General features: G+C 42.4%; 1 protein-coding gene across 3 annotated transcripts in view; it reads left to right on the top strand.

Moving 5' to 3' along the window:
• Positions 1-21,200, top strand: part of B4GALT6 (beta-1,4-galactosyltransferase 6) — a gene marked incomplete at both ends in the record, with an annotated part of 69,648 nt that overhangs the window by 16,261 nt on the left and 32,187 nt on the right. For 2 of the 3 annotated variants that reach the window (XM_079718260.1, XM_079718258.1), the window contains 2 exons: positions 1,937-2,053; positions 9,771-9,884. In XM_079718260.1, coding sequence (XP_079574386.1) covers positions 1,937-2,053; positions 9,771-9,884 — 231 coding nt within the window. The remainder of the gene's footprint in view (positions 1-1,936; positions 2,054-9,770; positions 9,885-21,200) is intronic. The other variant, XM_079718259.1, reaches the window with a different exon arrangement.

The raw sequence follows: 21,200 nt of genomic DNA, 5'->3' as shown, positions 1-21,200 counted from the left end.
TTAAAAGTAAAAGCTGTATAGTTTTTTAAAGTTCTGTTTCCAGGACAGACAGTGAGGCACATGTGTTCTCACCTAGTATATCCTTGCTTAGGCCAGTACTGTTTCTTCCAAGTCTGGGAATCAGTACTGGTCTTGGCTTAACAACCCTTGGCTCAGTCCTACTTCTCCATGACAGGTCTTTTTTTTTTTTTTTTCAGTTTGGTGCATAACACATATTTAGGATATTTACACCACTGATAACAGATTTCGTGTATAACTTTAGGATTAAATGATCTGAGAGATTGTAAATCAGTTGGCATTCATAATCTATTTCATTTTTTTTTCCTGCATCGTTTCAGTTGAACTTGAGATCTTGGTTGAGGTAGAGTTGCTAATGTTACTTTGGCTTTTCTTGAACATTTTCCCACATTTTTGGTTGGCTGTTCTCTTTGTTTTCATTCTTCACTGTCTCGTTTGTCTTTTAAAGTCCATGAGAAAGCAAAAATGTAATAAAAACTTGTGGGGCTTGTAACCCTGGTATAATAAATTCAAGCCTAAACAAGTTAAATCTAATTATAGGACTGCTTTCTAGAGAGGATGTGGACAGTCTCCTAAAAATGATTGAGGTAAAACTTATGTGAAACCTGGATTTCTGTTTCTCTCTCTTTTATGGGTGAGAGAAAGAGTGTTAATACACTCTGCTTCTCTACTCTCATTATCTATTTTCTGTTCATTTGTACTTTGAGCAAGTTCAAATTTCAAAAAAATGGGAAAGGAGGTAGCAAACGTTTTTCTCATTTCTCTGTACCATGTCGAAGAAGCAGAACTGGGCCCAGAAAATGAGTCGGCATTTTTGATTTTTTCATTCGGCATTCATTTTTTGCGAGTGTCATTACTGTGTTGGGAGACAGCTTATCTTAAAATTGAAAGAGCCATTAACCGAGCCTTGCAGTTTCTTGGTTTTGCCATGAAAATGAGCTTCCTCCTCTTGTCTGAATGGAGTTTATGATTTTTAGCTTCATGCTTGGAGAAGTTAGAGTAGAAGGGGCTTTAGAGAAACCTAGTGCAGTACTGCCAGTTTTGGGTGAGGAAACTGAGATCCAGTGAGCTGCCCATGGTAGCAGAATCAGGACCAAAAAAGAAAAGGTCTTTTGACTTGACTTCGGTGCCTGTCTGAGGAGGCTTGCCATCTCAAAAGTCAGGGATTTTTGTGATCTTTGTCAAATTACCAGTTTCTCCCAAAGGAGGAGATTAGAGATTATTTTTGAAGCACTTACTCTGGAGAATTAGATTAACAGCTTGAAAATGCCACATTGATTTCGATTTTATCTGCTTTTACAGTCCTGGTAGGTAGATTTGTGATTGAAAGGGAGTGTAAAAGTTCAAGTATTTAAGAGAAATTACAAAAAGTGATACTGATTCTAGATTATTCTACACTATGCCCCACCAATGCCTTGAGAATTTGCAAGATCCATACCCATACTAGATATGTTGATTTATGATATATTTATGATTCAAGAAGGAATCCTCACCTTTGTGGAGTCTTTGGTTTGAGGGAATTAATATAGAATTAGAGAAAGTGAATTTTAGGAGTATATGGTTGAATACTTATAAAAAATGCCTCTTTGAAATTTCTAAGTATATTTTATAGTAGAAAATCATCTATGGATAAAGGAATTACGATATATCAGTTTGTTCATTTAGTCTCATTCTCTTTGGTGGATGGATGTTACTACTTTAATTTTTTCATTTTATTGTTTTTTAAAAAGAGTTTGTTTTTGTAAGTTTTTGATAATGGGAAATAGTCATTTTATATTTCTGTTTTCCCTTTGGCTGTACTAATTGAGTCAGTTTGGGTCTATTGGGCAGTTCCTCAATTCTGATTATTATTTTTAAAAATTTTAAAAAAGCTTATTGAGTCATGACATTCTCTCTCTTTTTTTTTTTTCTTTTATAGCCAACACATATCTCTTTATGGTACAAGCTCGAGGAATAATGTTGAGAGAGAATGTAAAAACAATAGGACATATGATCAGGCTGTACACAAATAAAAACACTACACTCAATGGTACAGGTAAGACTGCTTCCTGTTTAATTTTGCTTTGCTTCCACTTCTTACCCTTAGAGTCATAAATCAGTAAACCAAATCTCTTCAGCTCTGGTTCTGCCTCCAAGTAACTTCCTGTTAAAGATGAAGGTCTCCTACTAAGTGCACTGGGAGGGTCTTTCACTGCTTGAGTTGGGACTGTCATGTATTCTAGGGTATATAAGGGTATGATCACCAAGGTGATGAGGGTTTTGTATAAAGATACTTAAGTTAATTCTTGCAAACATAACTTAAACAAAATATGAAAAACAGCTTGTACTTTTTCAATTTGCCTACTGTGTTGAAAAGAAATTAACCACAAAGAGAGTAATTTATTCATCTTAGCCATACTGCCATCTTCTTTATGCCCATTCTACTTCCTAAGATGGTTTCCCAGCTATGTCTAGAAAATACTTGTTTTTAGTTATAGAAGAGTCTTAATAATTGTATGGCCTTTGTAGGGGCTAATGGGAGAAATCATATAAAATTGGAAATCAGTAGCTGCTCTTGTCTTTTTAAAATATAATCTGGAAGAAGAATCTCCATCAGAATCACATGAGGTTAAAACCTATGTAATAGGCCAAACTAGCGATTTAATGATGTAAATAGATTCAGCTGCTGTGGGAGGATGCTTGTGCTCCTCTCTGGCAGTGTTTCCACATTGTCTTCCTAAAGTAGAATTGGGTGTTATTTTAAAGGGTTCAGCGGCTGATTATCAGTTGTTGCATCCACTGTATTCTCATTTTAAACAGTTAAAGTGAAAGACTTATGTCAACAGTTCTTCACTGTGCCACTGTAAATTGCACACACATATCCCCACACCCTAATAGGAAGTCCCTATCTCCCAACCATAGGTATATTTTCTTAAAATGGGTGTAAAGATGGGTAATACTTTTAGACACTTCTAAAAATTCAAGAGTGTGACATATTGATTCTTAATTTAATGTCACACATGCTTCTGCAAAATCTGTCCTAGTCATTTGCCTAATTTGTATTATGATGCCGCCAATCAAACACTCTTAATTTTCTTCTTCCTTTTAAGTTTAAAGAAATTTCCTTTAGAAAGACTGTCTCATCTGAGCTGATATTTTAATAATATGGTAAAAGTCTCATGAACTGGTCTTCTGCATTAATTGGTCTTCTGAACAGTAGGTCAATTTTAGGAGAAGTTTAAACATTTTAAAAGCTTTGCTAAGACTTGTCCTGGTTGAATAAGTTGATGTGAAGGTATTCACTAAAAGTTCATTCAGCTGAAGTATTAAGCATCTTTAAGTTACTGTATTTGTATAAGTGAGTGCTAATAAAATCTGTGCCTAATCAGGTTCTTTTCCTGGAGTATGAATAAGTTATATGCGTGAATGATGCGTTTTTGATTAGGAGAATTGGTTACTTGGGCAAGACAACCCCGCCCTCAACCCCACTGCAGCATCCCACAGCTGAAAAAAAGGAAATCCTCTCTTCCCCTCACCAAGTCATAGTTTCAGTGAAGAAACATCCTTTGATGGAAGTTTGCTTTTTATGAACCTTTGGAAATTTTTCACATGGTTGTTCCTTTACTGATGGTGCAACTCTTCTCAGGAGACCGTCAGTTATTGCATCAGTTAGGAATTAGGTTTGGTTGTAAGAGAAACCTGCCTGCAGTGGTTTAAACCCATGAGGCTTCTTGTACAAAGGAAGTCTGGATGGAGGACTGTTTCTGTTGTGGAGAAAGTCTTCACACGCTTTCCCACTTCTGCTCTGTCATGTAGCTTCCCAGGCTAAGATGGCTGTGGGTCTCCAGTCTCTATGTTTGCCCTTGGGTCATTAGAAGGAGCGATGGAAGGGAGGGAAGAAGAAGAAATAGAGTGCCCCCTTTGTAAGGACCCTTCCCGGAAGTCCCACGTAGTAGTTCCGCTTACGTCTCACTAGCCAGAACTTAGTTGTAAGGGCACCTGGGAATGATAGTCTTTGAGCTGGGCTCCCTGCTGCCCTGAATGAAATTGGGGTTCTGTTACCGAGGAAGAAAGGGAAAATGGAGTTTGAATAGGCAACTGTGAGGTTCTGCCGTGTTCATTTATCTTGAGTAGCTAGTGTAGGTATACTTAGCTAGATATTAGAGATACAAGATGAAGAAAAACATCTTCCTGAAACTGTGCCTTTAAACAGCGTAGTCTTTCTTCCACGTTGTCACGTTACCTTTTTTAGGGAAAATAATCTTGGAACTTTAGAACTAGAAGGACCATTAGAGATCACCTACTTCAACCCCATTATTATACAGCTGGGAAAACTGAGGGCCCAGACGAAGTGATTGACCCACGACTGCACAGCTAGTACTAGTCAACCAGGACTAGAGCTTGTCTTTCAGACTTCTGATGTTCTCTGGTTTAGGGATCAGAAGACTCTGGATCTAGTACTTGTTCTTATACCAACTAGCTATTGTATATTTAAAAGATTCAGCAAGCTCTTTATGCCCAGCTTTTTCATCTACCCCGTTTCATAGAATTATTAGAATAAAATGAAGATCTGGCGTTTAGCATTCATTGTAAAAGGCAAATAGTAATATTCAAAAATAAACGATCGGGCTCCCCTGGTGGCGCAGTGGTTGAGAGTCCGCCTGCTGATGCAGGCGACACGGCTTCGTGCCCCGGTCCGGGAAGATCCCACATGCCGTGGAGCAGCTGGGCCCATGAGCCACAGCAGTGAGAGGCCCGCGTACCGCAAAAAAACAAAACAAAACAAAACAAAATAAATAAATAAATAAAGGATTCCTACCAAAAGAAAAAAAAAATCCACCCTTTACATGAAGATCTCTAGGTTTCTGAGAGAGATGGAAATGTAAATAGCTACTTATAATGCAGTGATTTATTTCTGCACAGACTTGTACAGATGAAATCTGCCAAAAAGGAGATAATGGACACTAAGGTTTACAAAGAGCTAATTGAGCTCCACGGGAGAGTTGATGAACATGTATTGACTCATTTAAAATTTATCACTTGGACTTCCCTGGTGGTCCAGTGGTTGAGACTCTGTACTTCCAGTGCAGGGGGCATGGGTTCGATCCCTTATCGGGGAACTAGGATCCCAGATGCCACTTGGCATGGCCAAAAAAAAAGAAAACTATCACTTAGATTAGATCTTTAAAATTCTCATCACAAGAAAAAAAAACTGTAGCCATGTGAAGTGATGGGTGTTAATTAGCCTTGTGGTAATAATTTCACAATATATACATGTATTAAATCATTATGTTGTACACCTTAAACTAATACAGTGTTATATGCCAATGAAAATAGTTTGCAAAAAAACATAATATTTAACACTTACTGGCAAATTGTGATATTTCTAAGTACATTTGATTCCAAAAAGGAGTTTTTAACCCTGTGCCTGAATGTTCTGAAGCACCAAGTGTAAAGAGATGTATGTAAAATTTTTGTAAAGAAACCATGTTCTTTTATAATCAAATGGTGCCTTGCCTTGTAGCCCATGGAGTCAGTCAAATTAAGAAAACAAAATGTATTCAGTGAGCAGTTATCAAAACAGATGACAAGGGTCACACAGTGTTAGAGCTGGTAGGTTTGTTAGAAATAACCCAGCACACTTCCTCATTTGGTGGATGCGTGGTCGGAGGCCCTCAGACATCGCCAGACTGATACGACAGGCTAGCAGTAAATAGACTGGAATGCTCATTGAGTTCTGTTACCTGCTTTGAGCTGCCTTTTGCAGGGAAACCAAAGCCCTGGAGAGGTCTCCTTTGGTCCTGTTCTCCTAAGGTCCAGTGAGAGCTGAAGAGGGGACTTGTCCAGCAGTTTTCATTCTGTGTTTCCTTTTCATTTGGTGTGGCTCTGGAAGGAAGAAGGCAGGGGCCAGGTCTCACTGTGTTTTCATTCATTCATTAGATGAAATAATGTCTACATTTTACAGCAGTTGTGGTGGATCAGCCTTCAGTGCATCTGTCATGCATCACCTTTTAAGACTCCTGATTTTGAAAGCAGTGGGTTATACTCCACGGGCCTCACCACTTTTGTAGGAATAACGATTTTGTGGGTTTATTACATCAGAGTCTCCAAAAGTTTAAATCATTGTTGGCTATGTTATCAGTTGTGAAATGTTTATTTGCAGTAAGTTTCTACTGTGTTGTAGGTCCTTTATTAGATGCTAGAAATCAAAGGTAATTTGATTTCAATTAAAAGAGGTTTATAGACTAATGGCAAGGGGGTGGATAGCCTTATATACATAATACTTTGGGATGACATAACTACCACTGGACACAGTACTTAAGGGATACAGATGTTTTTATTAGTCTGACAATAAGTTGAGATCCTTATGATCATTTGTAATGATGTAGCCAAGAATAACATGTTTAGCTCCAAAACTTCGTATTTAAAGGACATGAATATACTGATACTGCATGTCTTTAAGTTTGTTTGTTTGTTTTTAACATTAGTTCTTTGAAAACTGATGAAAGTGATCCATGGGTTCTTTTGTAAAAAAAAAATTCAATCATTTTAGCATGAGGATAAAAAATGAAACAGTCCTCCAGCCCTCCTGTTGCCATGAGACTCCCCAAAGGGAGGCTGCTGTTAACAGTTTGTGTTGCAGAGGTGTCTGGAGAGCTTAAAATCTCTGTGAGTTAGGTGTGGATTTATAGAGTCATAGTGTGTGGCTAAGAGAAGGGGCCCAAGCTTTAATGACAAGAATTAATAAATTATTTACAGTAAGAAAATACCCTTATTTAAATTTAACTACGTGACATTAAGAAATTAGGAATGCGTGAGTGTTAATATTTATCTTCTTCAGGATTATATGGAAATGAGCACACACACTGCCTTTGGAACACATAAAGGCAGTGCACTCCCAGGGACAAGCTTATCTATCTTCTGTTTTCAGCTACTACAAATGCATTGTGTAGAGTAGATGCTTGGCTAGCATAGTGGGAGTCCCCATAAAAGCAGAACTTTTTTTTTTTTTACTATAACTTGAAATTTGATATATATCTATATATATATATATATATATATATATATATATATATATATATTTTTTTTTTTTTCGGTATGTGGGCCTCTCACTGTTGTGGCCTCTCCCGTTGCGGAGCACAGGCTCCGGACGCGCAGGCTCAGCAGCCATGGCTCACGGGACCAGCCGCTCCGCAGCATGTGGGATCTTCCCAGACCGGGGCACGAACCTGTGTCCCCTGCATTGGCAGGCGGACTCTCAACCACTGTGCCACCAGGGAAGCCCTAGATATATATTTTTAAAGGGATTTCAAAAAAAGAACCAGAACTTTATTGGACTTCCTTACACTTATTTTATGTTTAGTATCTTTAAATCTTTCAGATATCTATGGGTGAGATACAGAGTATGGGCTCCTAGAGGGGTTTCCATGGTGTTAGTCCGTCCCTATGTGTCTTGGCGTACAAAACAGCTAATGTCCACTGAATCCCTCCCCCTCCTTTGTCTTAGAGGATTTTCCTTATCAAATGCTTTCCAGGGCTCCTCTGGAGAAAGGCATTGGGAAGGATTCTGTTACTGGGGCTTTCTCACTTCCTGGTGGAATAGGCCTTAGCCATTGTACCATCATTGGTTCCTATTTATCATGTTGGGGTTTTCTGGTAAAACACTTACCTTAAAGCCTTACTGATGCCTTTCCAAATTTGTAAGGTGTTTCCACTTATTCATAAGGGGTTCCGCTCTGCAAGGCCCCTTCCAGAAGGTGAGCCTGAAGGTGGGGTGTGTCTCTTTGCTCCAAAGTGCCATCCTGGCTCCCAGGCTGCATCCCCATCTACTATATATATATATATATATATATTTTTTTTTTAAAGAATTTCTTCAGTTTACTTTATTATTTATTTATTTATTTGTCACACCATGTGGCTTGCAGGATCTTAGTTCCCTGACCAGGGACTGAACCCAGGCCCTTGGCAGTGCAAGTGTGGAGACCTAACCACTGGACTGCTAGGGAATTCCTGTCATCTACTGTATTTTGATGATGAGTGAATATTTATGTTAGGCCAAGCCATGGACGGGAGGTGTTTAGTTTTCTTTGACTCTTCTCACATGCTTCATATTCAATTTCCAGGATTCTACCATGACAGGGTTTAGCTTTTACAGTTCAGTAGGGCTGTGATTTTGACCTTCAGCCTTTTGCTTGCTGGCCTCTGGCTGACAGGCCTCTCTTTTAAGTAATATGCCTGTTCTCCCCTTTTCTAACTCTGCATGCAGGCCAGTTCTGATAGGAATACCTCTCTTATCAGAGCAGATTACTGAAGACTGAAAGTCTTCACATTTTCCTAAAGTGTCTACTAGAACTTCATTTCCTGTGGGTACAGGGTTTGTGATCCAGAAGACAGATGGTAGTTTAATCAGCGGTTTCCATTTCTCATCTCTTACTCACCACATGTTGGTCTCATGCTCTCAGACCAACTTCCTCTTACATAGCAGGAAGCTGGCAGGTCATGGTTCCCAGATTTGCATCTCAGAACTTTGTTCCAGAAGGGGACTGAAATGTGAGCTCCTTGGTTCCAAGTTTAAAATTCCCAAGGCTCTGACTGTTCCAGGTTGAGTCAGGGGCTCATTTCTAAAGCAGTCACTCATAGCTGAAGTTCCTGAATATGCATATGGGCTGGGGATTGTTCTGAGCACTTGTACACTTATCTTTCTGAAATCTGAAAACGACAGCATGAGGTAGGCGCAGATGAGAAACTTTGTTCTCTTGCTTTGTACCACAAAGCTAGTGCGTGTTGGGGCAGGATTTGAACTCAGCACTTGACTTTGGTGCTCTAAACCGTACCCTCGGTGCTCCATAATTTGCTGACTCTAAAGATAATGGACCTAATGTAATAACAGCTCCAGGGCTCTCTAGAAACTGCAGCCCACGGGTTGGGAATGACTAATTTAAGGACTTTAAATGGGCTGTATTACAAAAGTCAGTTGAGTGGGTAAATCGCAGTTTCTCAAGTGTGAGGTGGTGAGAAAACATTACTCCCACCCTCTGCTCTGTGGATGTGGAAGCAGTGTGCTGTGGCTGTGTGGCTGTCCAGAACACCCTGGGCTGTTTGATACTGGAGAGGATCCCCTGGGGTACTTTCACTCCCTCTTTTTTTTTTTTTTTTTTAAACATCTTTATTGGAGTATAATTGCTTTACGATGGTGTGTTAGTTTCTGCTGTATCACAGAGTGAATCAGCTATATGTATACATATATCCCCATATTCCCTCCCTCTTGTGTCTCCCTCCCACCCTCCCCATCCCACCCCTCTAGGTGGTCACAAAGCACCGAGCTGATCTCCCTGTGCTATGCGGCTGCTTCCCACTAGCTCTCTATTTTACGTTTGGTAGTGTATATATGTCCATGCCACTCTCTCACTTTGTCACTCCCTCTTTTGAAGTGGCTCAGCTGGGGGAAGGGTGGGAGCACCTGTTCTCTTACAGTCGCAAATGGGCCTGCTCTGTGTGTACGCATGGATCAGGCCTTGCTGCTCCTCAAACCTGTCCCAGGTTCCCCCAGGGAAATCATGCTGAGAGGTCCCGTCTGGCAGCGGTGAAGGGTGAATGGGAGAGTAGTCACGGCAGCTGTATTTTGCTTTTCTCTAGTTCTTTATAGATAATTGCTTTTAAGTACTGCTGCAGATTACAGATTGTAGTCTTTACACAGTGACGGTGACACATTTCATACTAGGAGCAAAGCAAAAGACAATTTTTTGGTTGTAACTTTTCTCTCTCTCTCTAAGATTATCCTGAAGGCAATAATTCAAGTGATTATCTTGTTCAAGCAACAACGTATCTTCCGGGAAACTTCACATATTCGCCATACCTCCCCTGCCCAGAAAAGCTGCCTTACATGCGTAAGTTTCATCTACTTTTGACTTAACTATTTGCTTGTATTATAATAAAATAAAATCGCATGGTTTGAGCACACCACCCTCAGGCCATTATTGGGGGTGCTCATATTCATATCACGTAGCATGTTATTTGACTTTTTTTTGAGAGGGGTGCAAAGCAATTTTTTGGGAAGGGTGGAGGATTGAAAAGCTAAAGAAAAAGCTTATGCCTTACCCAGAAGTAACCTCACCTCTATTGTGAGTTTGATGTGTATTCTTAAAATTATCCTTAAAATGATTTTAACATTATCTTTTACATAGATAGGAAATTAGAACGTTTCAAAGGTTTTAAGAAATTATATAAATGATTTTAAAATTACACTTCATTCTGTAACTTGCTTTCTTAATTATTTTTTGAGAACTGTCCATGCTGATACATAGAGATCAGTTTATTTCCCTTAACTGTTCTATAGTGTATCTTTGAATAATTGAATAAATGTGCCACATTTCATTTACCTTTTTCTCTGCTGATGGAAATTTAGGTTGTTTCCACTATTTTGCTACCACAAAGCAGTGATGTAAGGAACAACATCATACAGATTTCCCTGTGTGTGTATGCTTGAGGGTTCATGCCTAAAAATGGAATTGCTAGGTAGGCTGGTGTGGTTGCACTCCACAGCAGCGGTACCAGTTTATATCCCCAGGGGCAAAGCATGAATGCACCACTTTGATATTGATGGACTTTAAAAATTTTGCTATTCTTATAGATAAAACACTTTTTGCTATTGCTATGACAAATTAAAAAAGGTATCTTGTTTCAATTCTTACTTTCTTCATTACTGGTAGGTTTGAGTGACTTTTCCTGTGTTTGTGAGTAGTTTTGAGTTTTCTCTCCTGTGACTCAGTTACCGTTTTATCGGTTCCTTATTGGTTAATTAGATTTTTGTATTGATCAGTGGGAATTCTTTATATATATTCCAGCAGTGACCTATTGTCTGCTATATGTGTTGCAACTGGCTTGTCTTTTCATTTTGTTTATGGAGTCTTTTATTTTATAGACGTTTAAAATTATGTTTCTAAGTGTATCAATCACATTATTTAAGGTTTTTGCTTGTTTTGGTCTTAAGAAAGCTTTCCTTATTACCCCAAAGCCATACGAATACTCTTTTATTTCCTTCCAATAATTTTACAATTTTGTTTTGAATTTTTGTGTATAATATGAGGTAGGGATCAAGATACTGTATTTTAAACATTTTTTTTCAAAATTATGAAGATAATACATTATTGTTTAAAAAAAACCTCTGTAATCACTCAGAAGCCACACGGCTGTTTTTTTGCAGTTTTTTATTGTTTGTGTCTCCGATTTTAAGCATACTTTGTACATATAAGTTAGTACCTTGATTTTTATGTAATTAAAATTCAAATAAACGTTATTTTTTTATATATATATTTTTGCGGAACGCGGGCCTCTCACTGTTGTGGCCTCTCCCGTTGCGGAGCACAGGTTCCGGACGCGCAGGCCCAGCGGCCATGGCTCACGGGCCCAGCCGCTCCGCAGCACGTGGGATCTTCCCGGGCCAGGGCACGAACCCATGTCCCCTGCATCAGCAGGCGGACTCTCAACCACTGCACCACCAGGGAAGCCCCAAATAAACGTTATTTTGAATTGCTTATTTATCCACGTGTCTTAATGTCCTCAGTATCTAAGGTGTGTTTTTTATGTCTTTATGTAACTTTTCTTTATTGAGGAAGTTAGTCTTTGCCTGTCATGTTTGTAGGATTTTTTCAGTATGTTGTTGATAGATATATCTGTAATAAAAAGTATGATTCACCTTTTATTATCATCTAAGACCATGGTTCTCACGCTTTAGGGTACATTGGAATCACTGGACAGCCTTATAAAACACACATTGCTGGACCCACTTTCAGAGTTTCAGAGTCAGTAGATGTAGAGTGGGGTCTGAGAATTTTCATTTCTGACAAGTTCCCAGGTCATGCTGATGTTGGTGATCCTTGGGCCACAGACCCACTGATCTAGAATTGATCCTGGCTGCACCGTAGCTTCCATAATTCTTGGACCCAACCCCTAAGTTTCTGATTTTATTAATTGGATGCAGGGCCTGAGTATTTAAAAAAAAATTCTCAGCTGATTCTAATATTGTTATCTCCTTGCTGTCCCATAATGGAGAAGGAAGCTATGGTTTTTGTGGCTATGTATTTGTCGTTACTTTGTCACTGCAGCCTTGGCTTTCTAAAAATGAATGTTTTTGTCTGTGTAGTACTGAAACCACTGGGTGTAATGTTCTGTTGAAATATTGATTACAGTAATTTCCTTTTCATAATTTGCATGTTCAAGGATTTATAGTTTTAGGAAATCTTTCTGTTCTTGGTTTAGTTGCCATTTTCTTTTTTTTCTTTTTTTTTTTTTGCGCAGTACGTGGGCCTCTCACCGCTGTGGCCTCTCCCATTGCGGAGCACAGGCTCCGGACGCGCAGGCTTAGCGGCCATGGCTCACGGGCCCAGCCGCTCCGTGGCATGTGGGATCCTCCCGGACCGGGGCACGAACCCATGTCCCCTGCATTGGCAGGCGGACTCTCAACCACTGAGCCACCAGGGAAGCCCGCCATTTTCTTAATTAGTGCTTTCTGGATACTAATTAAAGCCTGTTTCAGAGCGTCTGCCTGCCAGGCCTTCCTGCTTGCCCTCCTCTTCCCCGGCCCCATAACTCGTAAATGCTCCTGTCAAGTGCTTGAAAGATTGTGTCGCGGCTGTTCTCACTGCCTTTCGCTGACTCTCTTGGGGTCCTGCTCCTCCCCTCTGCTCCCATCAGTCTTGCATTCTTCTGCAAGAGAGGATCACACCTGTTTGGCCAGCTACCTTTTCACAGAAGGCCTCCTCATGGCTCTGCTGGCTTTGGGTCTAGCACCAATCCCTTGTCCAATTAGCTGTGGCCAGCCTGATGGGATGGTTTAGTAGAAAATATGCCCACATACAGATAACTCCTTAGGAATGGGCCTGGCACGAGCCATCCTGGAGAGACCCCTCACTAGTCCTGTGACCACTGCAAAGTAGAGCCTCAGTTTGCCTATCTGTAAAATCTGGGATTATATGCCCACTTCACAGTGTTGTGAGGATAAAGAGAAGCACAGTGCTTGAAGCTTGGTAGACGTTAATTTGCTGTTCCCTTTCCTTTTCCTCATTCTTTGAATGATGGAGCCAGATTTTACGATGATCAAGGGAGTGAGAAACCTAGGGGAAATGTGTGGAGTTAAGGCATTTTTTTTTTTTTTTTTTTTTTTTTTTTTTTTTTTGCAGTATGCAGGCCTCTCACTGTTGTGGCCTCTCCCATTGAGGAGCACAGGCTCCGGACGCGCAGGCTCAGCGGCCACGGCTCACGGGCCTAGCCGCTCCGCGGCATGTGGGATCTTCCCAAACCGGGGCACGAACCCGCATCCCCTGCATCGGCAGGCGGACTCTCAACCACTGCGCCACCAGGGAAGCCCAGTTAAGGCATTTTTTACTTAGCTACGCATCCTTAATTTGTTTTTAATTAACAGAATTGTTTCCCATTGATGAAAGAGAACAGCATAATAAAATACCTAAGTATAAAAATCTTATTGTCATATCACACAAAATAATTGAATACCATACCTCCCCAAATAATAGTCAAGGAGAGTCTGTGTAAGAAGATGATCTACTTAGATGAAAAACATTCAAGTATGTATAATACTGAATTCCTATAATCACCAGAAGTGAAGTTAAGGCTTAAAATTGTTGTTTGATTATCTAGCTGTAACTTCTTTTTGGTTTTTGCTGGCACTGGATTACCATAAAGATGAAGTTTGAACTTCTCCAGTTGGAATTCACATAAAGTTGATTTCATGGATTTCAGCATTATTTCACAATCAATTACAGTGTAAAATCTATTTTAAATGTTATTTGTACAATATGAGTGAATACTTCTTTGTTATTGTTAGTATTTATAGATTCTCCAGAGGGTAAATCCACTTTCAGTTTTATTATATTTATGTGACGCTCTCCATGCTAACAATTCACTTTATCTAGAGCTGAAAAATAATAAGTGCTTAGCATGGATGTTTTGATTTTCTGGATGAGGTTAGAGATGGAAAATGTCAGTTGTGCACTTTGCATTAAAATGAAGATGGACTTACCTGTAGATTTCCTATCTTTTAATTCCTATTCAAATAGAGTGCATTTGTAATGACTTATATATATTTTGTCCTTAGCATTTTTGGAGTAGTTGCCTTTGCGGTTTAACCCTGATAGTTTCTATAGTTGCTAGCCTTAGAAGCATAACAAAAGCTACAAGGACTTTTTGAGATGAATTTATAAACTTCAGAGAAGCTCAGGTAATGCTTAATGTAACAAACCATAATGCCCACATTTATTGTAGAAAAGAGTGATGTGGGCCATTGCAGAGGAACGGAGCAGTGACCCGCCTGCAGCCGCCGCTGTGTTGTTCGCAGGGGCAGGCGGGGAGAAACATAGCTGAGTACGTGCCTGCCGGCTGGAGCTGGTGACACATTCGGAGGAAGGGTTGTTCTGTGACGAAAGGGAGACAGCAGTTTCCTTCTGGAAGGAGAGACTTCAGAGAGAGGGGACATTGGAAGTGGGTCTTGCAGGATGGTTCAGCAGGTAGCTGAGGGGCCAGTGTCCGAGCACAGGAGGCCCTGTGTTCTGAGAATGGGGAGTGGTCCGCTGTGACCGGGGTGGGTGTGTAGTGGGATGTGTGCTGCATAGGGAGGTGAAGGGCCCTGTGTAAAGGACTCACCAGCCCGAGGGCTGCCTGGGTTCCATGAATCTGTCGACATCTGTGAGGTGGGCATCAGAGGGAACGGAGCCCCTGAGAGTGTGTGTAGAGGGTTGGTTTACAGCCCGGTGTGTATCTCTCTAAGATAAGGGCACCTGGTTTTCCAAGGGTCTAGGGACAAAAAAGGGTAAAAACAAAAACAGAAAACACTGCTTTTTAAAAATAATTAATTTATTTATTTTGGACTACGTTGGGTCTTCGTTGCTGCGCACGGGCTTTCTCTAGTTGCGAGCGGGGGCTACTCTTCGTTGCGGTGCTCGTGCTTCTCATTGCGGTGGCTTCTCTTGTTGTAGAGCACGGGCTCTGGGCACGCGAGCTTCAGTAGTTGTGGCACATGGGCTCAGTAGTTGTGGCTCGCAGGCTCTAGAGCACAGGCTCAGTAGTTGTGGCGCACGGGCTTAGTTGTTCCACGGCATGTGGGATCTTCCCGGACCAGGGCGCGAACCCGTGTCCCCTGCATTGGCAGGTGGATTCTTAACCGCTGCGCCACCAGGGAAGCCCCAGAAAACACTGCTTTAGGGAATGTAACCTTCATCTGCTTTAGGTAGGTACATGGTGTGACTAGGACGGTAGTTTGGAAAGATGATCCTGATGAGAAGTTGAAAATGGATGAGCATGGGGAAGTGCCGGGATCTGGAAGGGCCGTGAGGAGCTTCCTGCAAGGGCCCCAGAGGAAGAACGGGCACGTGCCGGGGCTGTGGCACAGAAGAGAAGAGATGTGGTGACCAGCTGAGGGATCAGGGTTGCTTTCCAGGTTTCTGGCTCGGTGGCCGTTAACTGAAACATATAATGCGGGATAAACCTCACATTGGGAGAACGGGGAAGTGAATGAGTTCAGTGTTGGACCTGTTCTGTTTAAAGCTCAGGAGAGTTCTTTTGGGGTCTGAATTTCTTCAGAGGGATCTGGGCTGGAGATGAGAGGAGGTGAGGTCCTACGAGTGGACCCCTGGAGAACATCCGTGCCCTAGGGGCGAGGGGAGGTCAGCAAAGAAGGGAAGGCAGCCAGGGACATAGGGGAGTCGGGAGAGTGTTCCAGAGGATAGCAAGGAGAGGGCTCCACCTTGTCACATACCTCAGAGCAGGTAGAATGAGGGACTGTGAAAGGCCGTTGAATTGGGCACGAAGAACACTCATGGAACCACAGTCGGCACAATTCCAGTGGGGCGGCAGCGTGAGAAGCAAGATATACTGTCCTGAGAAGTGACTCAGAAGTCTGTAAAAACTAGTTGGTTTAAAACAAGGACGTTTGGGGGCTTCCCTGGTGGCACAGTGGATGAGAGTCTGCCTGCCAATGCAGGGGACGCGGGTTCGTGTCCCAGTCCGGGAAGATCCCACATGCCGCGGAGCGGCTGGACCCGTGAGCCATGGCCACTGGGCCTGCGCGTCTGGAACCTGTGCTCCGCAACGGGAGAGGCCACAACAGTGAGAGGCCCGCGTACCGCAAAAAAAAAAAACAAAAAAAACCAAGGACGTTTGGGACTTCCCTGGTTGTCCGGTGGTTAGGACGTGGTTAGGACTCTGCCCTCCACTGCAGGGGGCCCAGGTTCCATCCCTGGTCGGGGAACTAAGATCCCTGCAAGCTGCATGGCGTGGCCAAATAATAATAATAAATGAATAAAACAAAGAAGTTTGGTGGGAAAGGGAAGGAGACTGGGGGGAAGGAATCTGTGGAGGAGGTGGGATCAAGGGGACAAGGTTTTAGGAAGAGATGGACTTAAGTGAACTTTAAGTGCTGTGGGTGTGGAGGGGAAGACTCTGGACAGATGGGGAGTGAAGGGAGGAGGAGGGAAGCATCCAGGAAGTCTGGATCCTGGAGAAAGTGACAGGACACAGAATGTGCTCAGGTCGAAGAACTGGCCTTGGAAAGTAGTAGGGGGACACCTCTTGCCCTGAGGCGGGAGTGACGTTCATTTGGAGATGAGGGGGAGAAAGTTAAGGGGGTTCAGGCCTGTTGCTTCTGTGCTCCTAATAAAGTAGGAGAGGCCACATACATGTGAGGGGGCAGCCAAGAAGGGTGGAGTAAAGGAGGAGTAGATATTTTGAACGTTGTAGGGCATGCAGGAGTCAAGCAATCATAAATGAAAAGGTGCTCACTAACCGGTTAGCCAAGAGAGCCCTCCCTACCCCGTGGGGGTCAAAATGTACAAAAAATATAACGCTTGTTTCTGCTGAAAGCTTACTATGTTTAAGGCAGTAAATTAGGTCCTGTCACCTCAGTGGTGGGATTATGTGCTTACGTGATTTTCTTCAGTGGTATTTCTTGGGTGAAGAATTTGAGCATGGAAAATTGTTGATCAGGTGTGGCAGGTCAGGAAGGGAGGGAAAATAACAGTGTTTGTGAGTATATGGGTGTGTCTTAGTCTGTTCGGGCTGCTATAGCAAAAATACCATAGACTGGATGGCTTAAACAGCAAATATTTATTTCTCACAGTTCTGGTGGATGGACATCTAAGATTAAGGTGTCAGCAGGTTCAGTATTTGGTGAGGGCCTGATTCCTGCTTCATAGATGGCTGTCTTCTTGCTGTATCCTCACATGGTGGAAGGGGTGAGGGATCTCTCTGGGGTATGTTTTATAATGGCACTAATCCCATTCATGAAGGCTTCATCCTCATGATGTAATCACTCCCCAAAGGCCCCACCTCCTAAAACCATCACATTTGGGGTTAGGATTTCAAAATATGAATTTGGGTGGTGGGGAGAACAAACATTCAGTCCATTGCTGTGACTGGGTGAAACTCGTGGAGCTGGGTTTCTCTACTTGTGGGGCAGAGATGATCTACACCAGAAGCCACGGGGATGCTGGTTAAAAAAACCTGGGTGGCCACAGAGGTCGGTTCAGAGGCTGAGCCACCAGAGCAAGGCCCAGACCACTCTGGGCAGCATCTCCTGTTGCCACTTGGCAGAGATCACAGTTCCGACCAGACGTGCCCAGAGGTGCCACTCCTGGGGTCCTTAATGCCAGAAGCTTCTGCCAGCACTTTTACTGAAAGACAGCTTTGCAGAGTGCCCACGTCCTCATGTTCACTTCTGTTTCAGAGTCACCTTTGGGTGCATCTTGTCACTTGACTGCTTCTCTTTGCTGGAGAGGTTGGGAGAGTGGAGAGGTAGTTTCTTCCTCTGGGAGGCAGGACTCAGTGGTGGGCGATTCAAGCCCCTGAAATGTGTTCAGGTAAAGCTGGGTATCCACAAACATAACCCATGCATGTCTACCGACACAGGGGCTTTGAGAATGGGCCCGGGACTTCCGTTCTCAACAGGCAGGCCCGGTGATTCTTAGCCACTCCACCAAAATTAATCACCTGCTTTATTAGGAGACCATAGAGACAGGAAAAATGTGGAGACAGCAGAGAGAAGCTGAAGCCAGAACTGACTGGCTTTCAACTCTGACACTGCCAGTCATTCTAGGTGATAGTGGCGCTCAGGGTGTGAATGTGGAGCTGGGTGTTACATGGAGGATGTCCAGGGAGAGGAGGGCACTTCTCGGTGAATGTGGCTGCATATTGGAAGGTGGTTCGGCTGAAAGTCGTAAACTTCAAAGGAGGTAAATTTATGAAAGAAGGAAGTAATTAATTTTTGTGAGGTGTAGGTATAATCTTCAGAGTACCTTCTTATATGCCTCACCCCCAAGATTGTGGGCCTCAGAAAGTAAGCACTGAGCACAGTTTGAAAGGAAGAATAGTGTTTTACTTAAGATGAGGAGTGGAGGTGGTATTCTAGAAAAGACATTGAGATACAGTATATGGAAATTTCTTGGCAACTGAATGGTTCGAGAAAACACATGGGAAAAGGCCAGAGGGGTATGTGATATACCGTATTTTCTTGACAAACCACATCATTAATTTCATAATGGCTTCTTGGAAACAAGAAAGAAGCAGTACATTAAATGCACACACTGTAGGGTATGTCCTTAGGTCAGAATGCTAAAACATGGATGACATGTGTCTCAGAACTGAGGAAATATAGTAAGAGTGGTGGTGGGTTATGACATTAAAGGAGATTGTCATTTTTTCAATAGTCAGGGACTAGAGAACAGTTTGGAAGAATGTAATAAAGGATATGAGGCCTCCAGATGTGGACCAAGGTTCATTGGAGGGATTACAAGGCAAAGCTGGGAGCAGATAACAAAGACTGTTAACTAGAGGCTACAGACAGTCATTCGGAGTAAAGCAGGAGAAAACAGTGAGCCAGGGAGGAAATTGGGTGTTAGAATTGGGTGTGTTGTGGCCAAGATTAGGCGATGAGAACTTGGACTGTCCAGGAGGCTGGGTCATCGACATGTGGGACACTTTTTTTTTTTTTTTTTGGCGGTACGCGGGCCTCTCACTGTTGTGCCCTCTCCCGTTGTGGAGCACAGGCTCTGGACCCAGCCTCTCCGCGGCATGTGGGATCCTCCCGGACCGGGGCACGGACCCGTGTCCCCTGCATGGGCAGGCGGACTCTCAACCACTGCGCCACCAAGGAAGCCCCTGTGGGACATCTTTTGTACGAATGTCTTAAAGGCATATTTTAGCACCTGATGGAGCCAAGGTTTGGAAATGCAGGGAGGAAGGAAGCAGAGGGAGGTGAGACGGGATTTGACATGGCCAGCTCTGCCATTCCTACTCATCTATTCATGCATCCATTCGTTCGTCCATCCATCCATTTATTCATTCACCCATCCTGTGTCCAGGCATTGCCCTTGATATTGGAGATGTGTGACTAAAAAGAACACTCTGTTTAGAATACTAGGATTTGGTCACTTCAAGAATAATTGAAGTAAGAAGTTGTTTGTTTAGGTAGACGTTATACAATTCCAGAAGTTGAGAAGCCAAAGGAAAGCACTGGACATGGGCAGTTTCTAGTGGTGGCTTCAAAGGCGGCTGTGTGTGACTGGGGGACATGGGCAGTTTCTAGTGGTGGCTTCAAAGGCGGCTGTGTGTGACTGGGGGCAAGATGACTCATGGAACCTTTCAGCCTCTGAGCTGCCCTTGGTCAGCTGCCCAGAGGGTGGGGGAAGGGATGTGCCACCTTATCTTAAAAATCGTTTTCTGACTTTGGAAAAGAATTCACCTGAAGGGATATTTCTAGAGGAAATTCAGGGGTTTCTCTGACAACGGTCTTTGGGCAGTGCACACTGGGAACCCTGAGGGTAAAATACTGACAAGAGCCAGAGTATCCAGAATTAGGCTTTAGATACCAAAAAATACAGGTAGGCCCCAAACTGAGTGAAGTAGTCACTGAAACTTGTTGATTTATGGAGAAAACAGCTCTTTGGCTAGAGATGATATGCCTTACATTTTTTTTCTTACATTTCAAGTAAAATTTAAATGCAGGTAATTCATATGTATCGAATATTTGCTATTTTAAGAATTATACTTTAATAGAAAAAATAATATCCTAAACCATGTCATGTGATATGTTGTAATCTACACAACCATAAACTTTTGATTTGGGCCTGTGCTGTTCCAAACGGATCCCAGGCCACTCAGGTCCCACTTCCCAAAGCAGGAGGCATCGTTGCACGTCTTGCCAATTCATGCTGAATTGGCATTAGAGTGAATGTGCCGTGTAACCAGTGGTACAACCAAGTTATTCCCTCCCACACAACACAGAAGAGGTTGGCACCTACGCTTTGTTGTGCAGCCTGAGAGGTAGCTCACCACTGACTGTCTTCTTCCACTTTCCTTCACGGTAAGTGGCAGCCTCTCGCTCTTAGGCGTCCAGTTTTCCTGCTCTTTCCTTTCTAACCCTGGTCCCACCTTCCAAAGGGTGAAAATCACTATTTACATTGTTTATATTTGTGTGCTGAATGATTGCACTGCTGGGTAAATAGATTTCAGCCAATAGATATGTTTTTTGACCTTTTAATTTCTAACTGGGGGGAGAGAGCGTGTGTCCCCACTGGAAAACCTCAGGCACGGCACAGAGTGGAGGTGGGGATCTGTCCCTGGAGCTCACTGGGTCCTTCCTCTTCAGTTGCCCTTGAAATCTCATCAGGTGAAGTAAAGGGGGCTGGCCTGGCTGATTGCTTCTTTGCAAGTAAAGCAGGATGCCTCCTCTCCTGGCTTTAGAGCAGTGGAATGCTTCCTTTTTTTTTTTTTTTCTTTTTAAAATTTTTATTTTATATTGGAGTATAGTTGACTTACAATGTTGTGTTAGTTTCAGGTGTACAGCAAAGTGATTCAGTTATAAATATACATATATCCATTATTTTTCAGATTCTTTTCCCATGTATGTTATTATAGAATATTGAGCAGAGTTCCCTGTGCTATACAGTGGGTCCTTGTTGATTTTCTATTTTATATATAGTAGTGTGTAAATGTTAATCCCAAACTTCTCATTTATCCTTCCCCCCACCTTTCCCCTTTGGTAACCATAAGTTTGTTTTCTAAGTCTGTGAATCTGTTTCTGTTTTGTAAATAAGTTCATTTGTATCTTTTTTTTTTTTAGATTTCACATATAAGTGATATCATATGATAGTTGTCTTTCTCTGTCTGACTTACTTTGCTTAGTATGATAATCTCTAGGT

Source organism: Hyperoodon ampullatus (assembly GCF_949752795.1).
Source record: "Hyperoodon ampullatus genome assembly, chromosome: 13".
In the NCBI taxonomy this organism is placed as follows: domain Eukaryota; kingdom Metazoa; phylum Chordata; class Mammalia; order Artiodactyla; family Ziphiidae; genus Hyperoodon; species Hyperoodon ampullatus.
The sequence above is the reverse complement of the archived record's forward strand: the minus strand, read 5'-3'. Positions and strand labels throughout refer to the sequence as shown.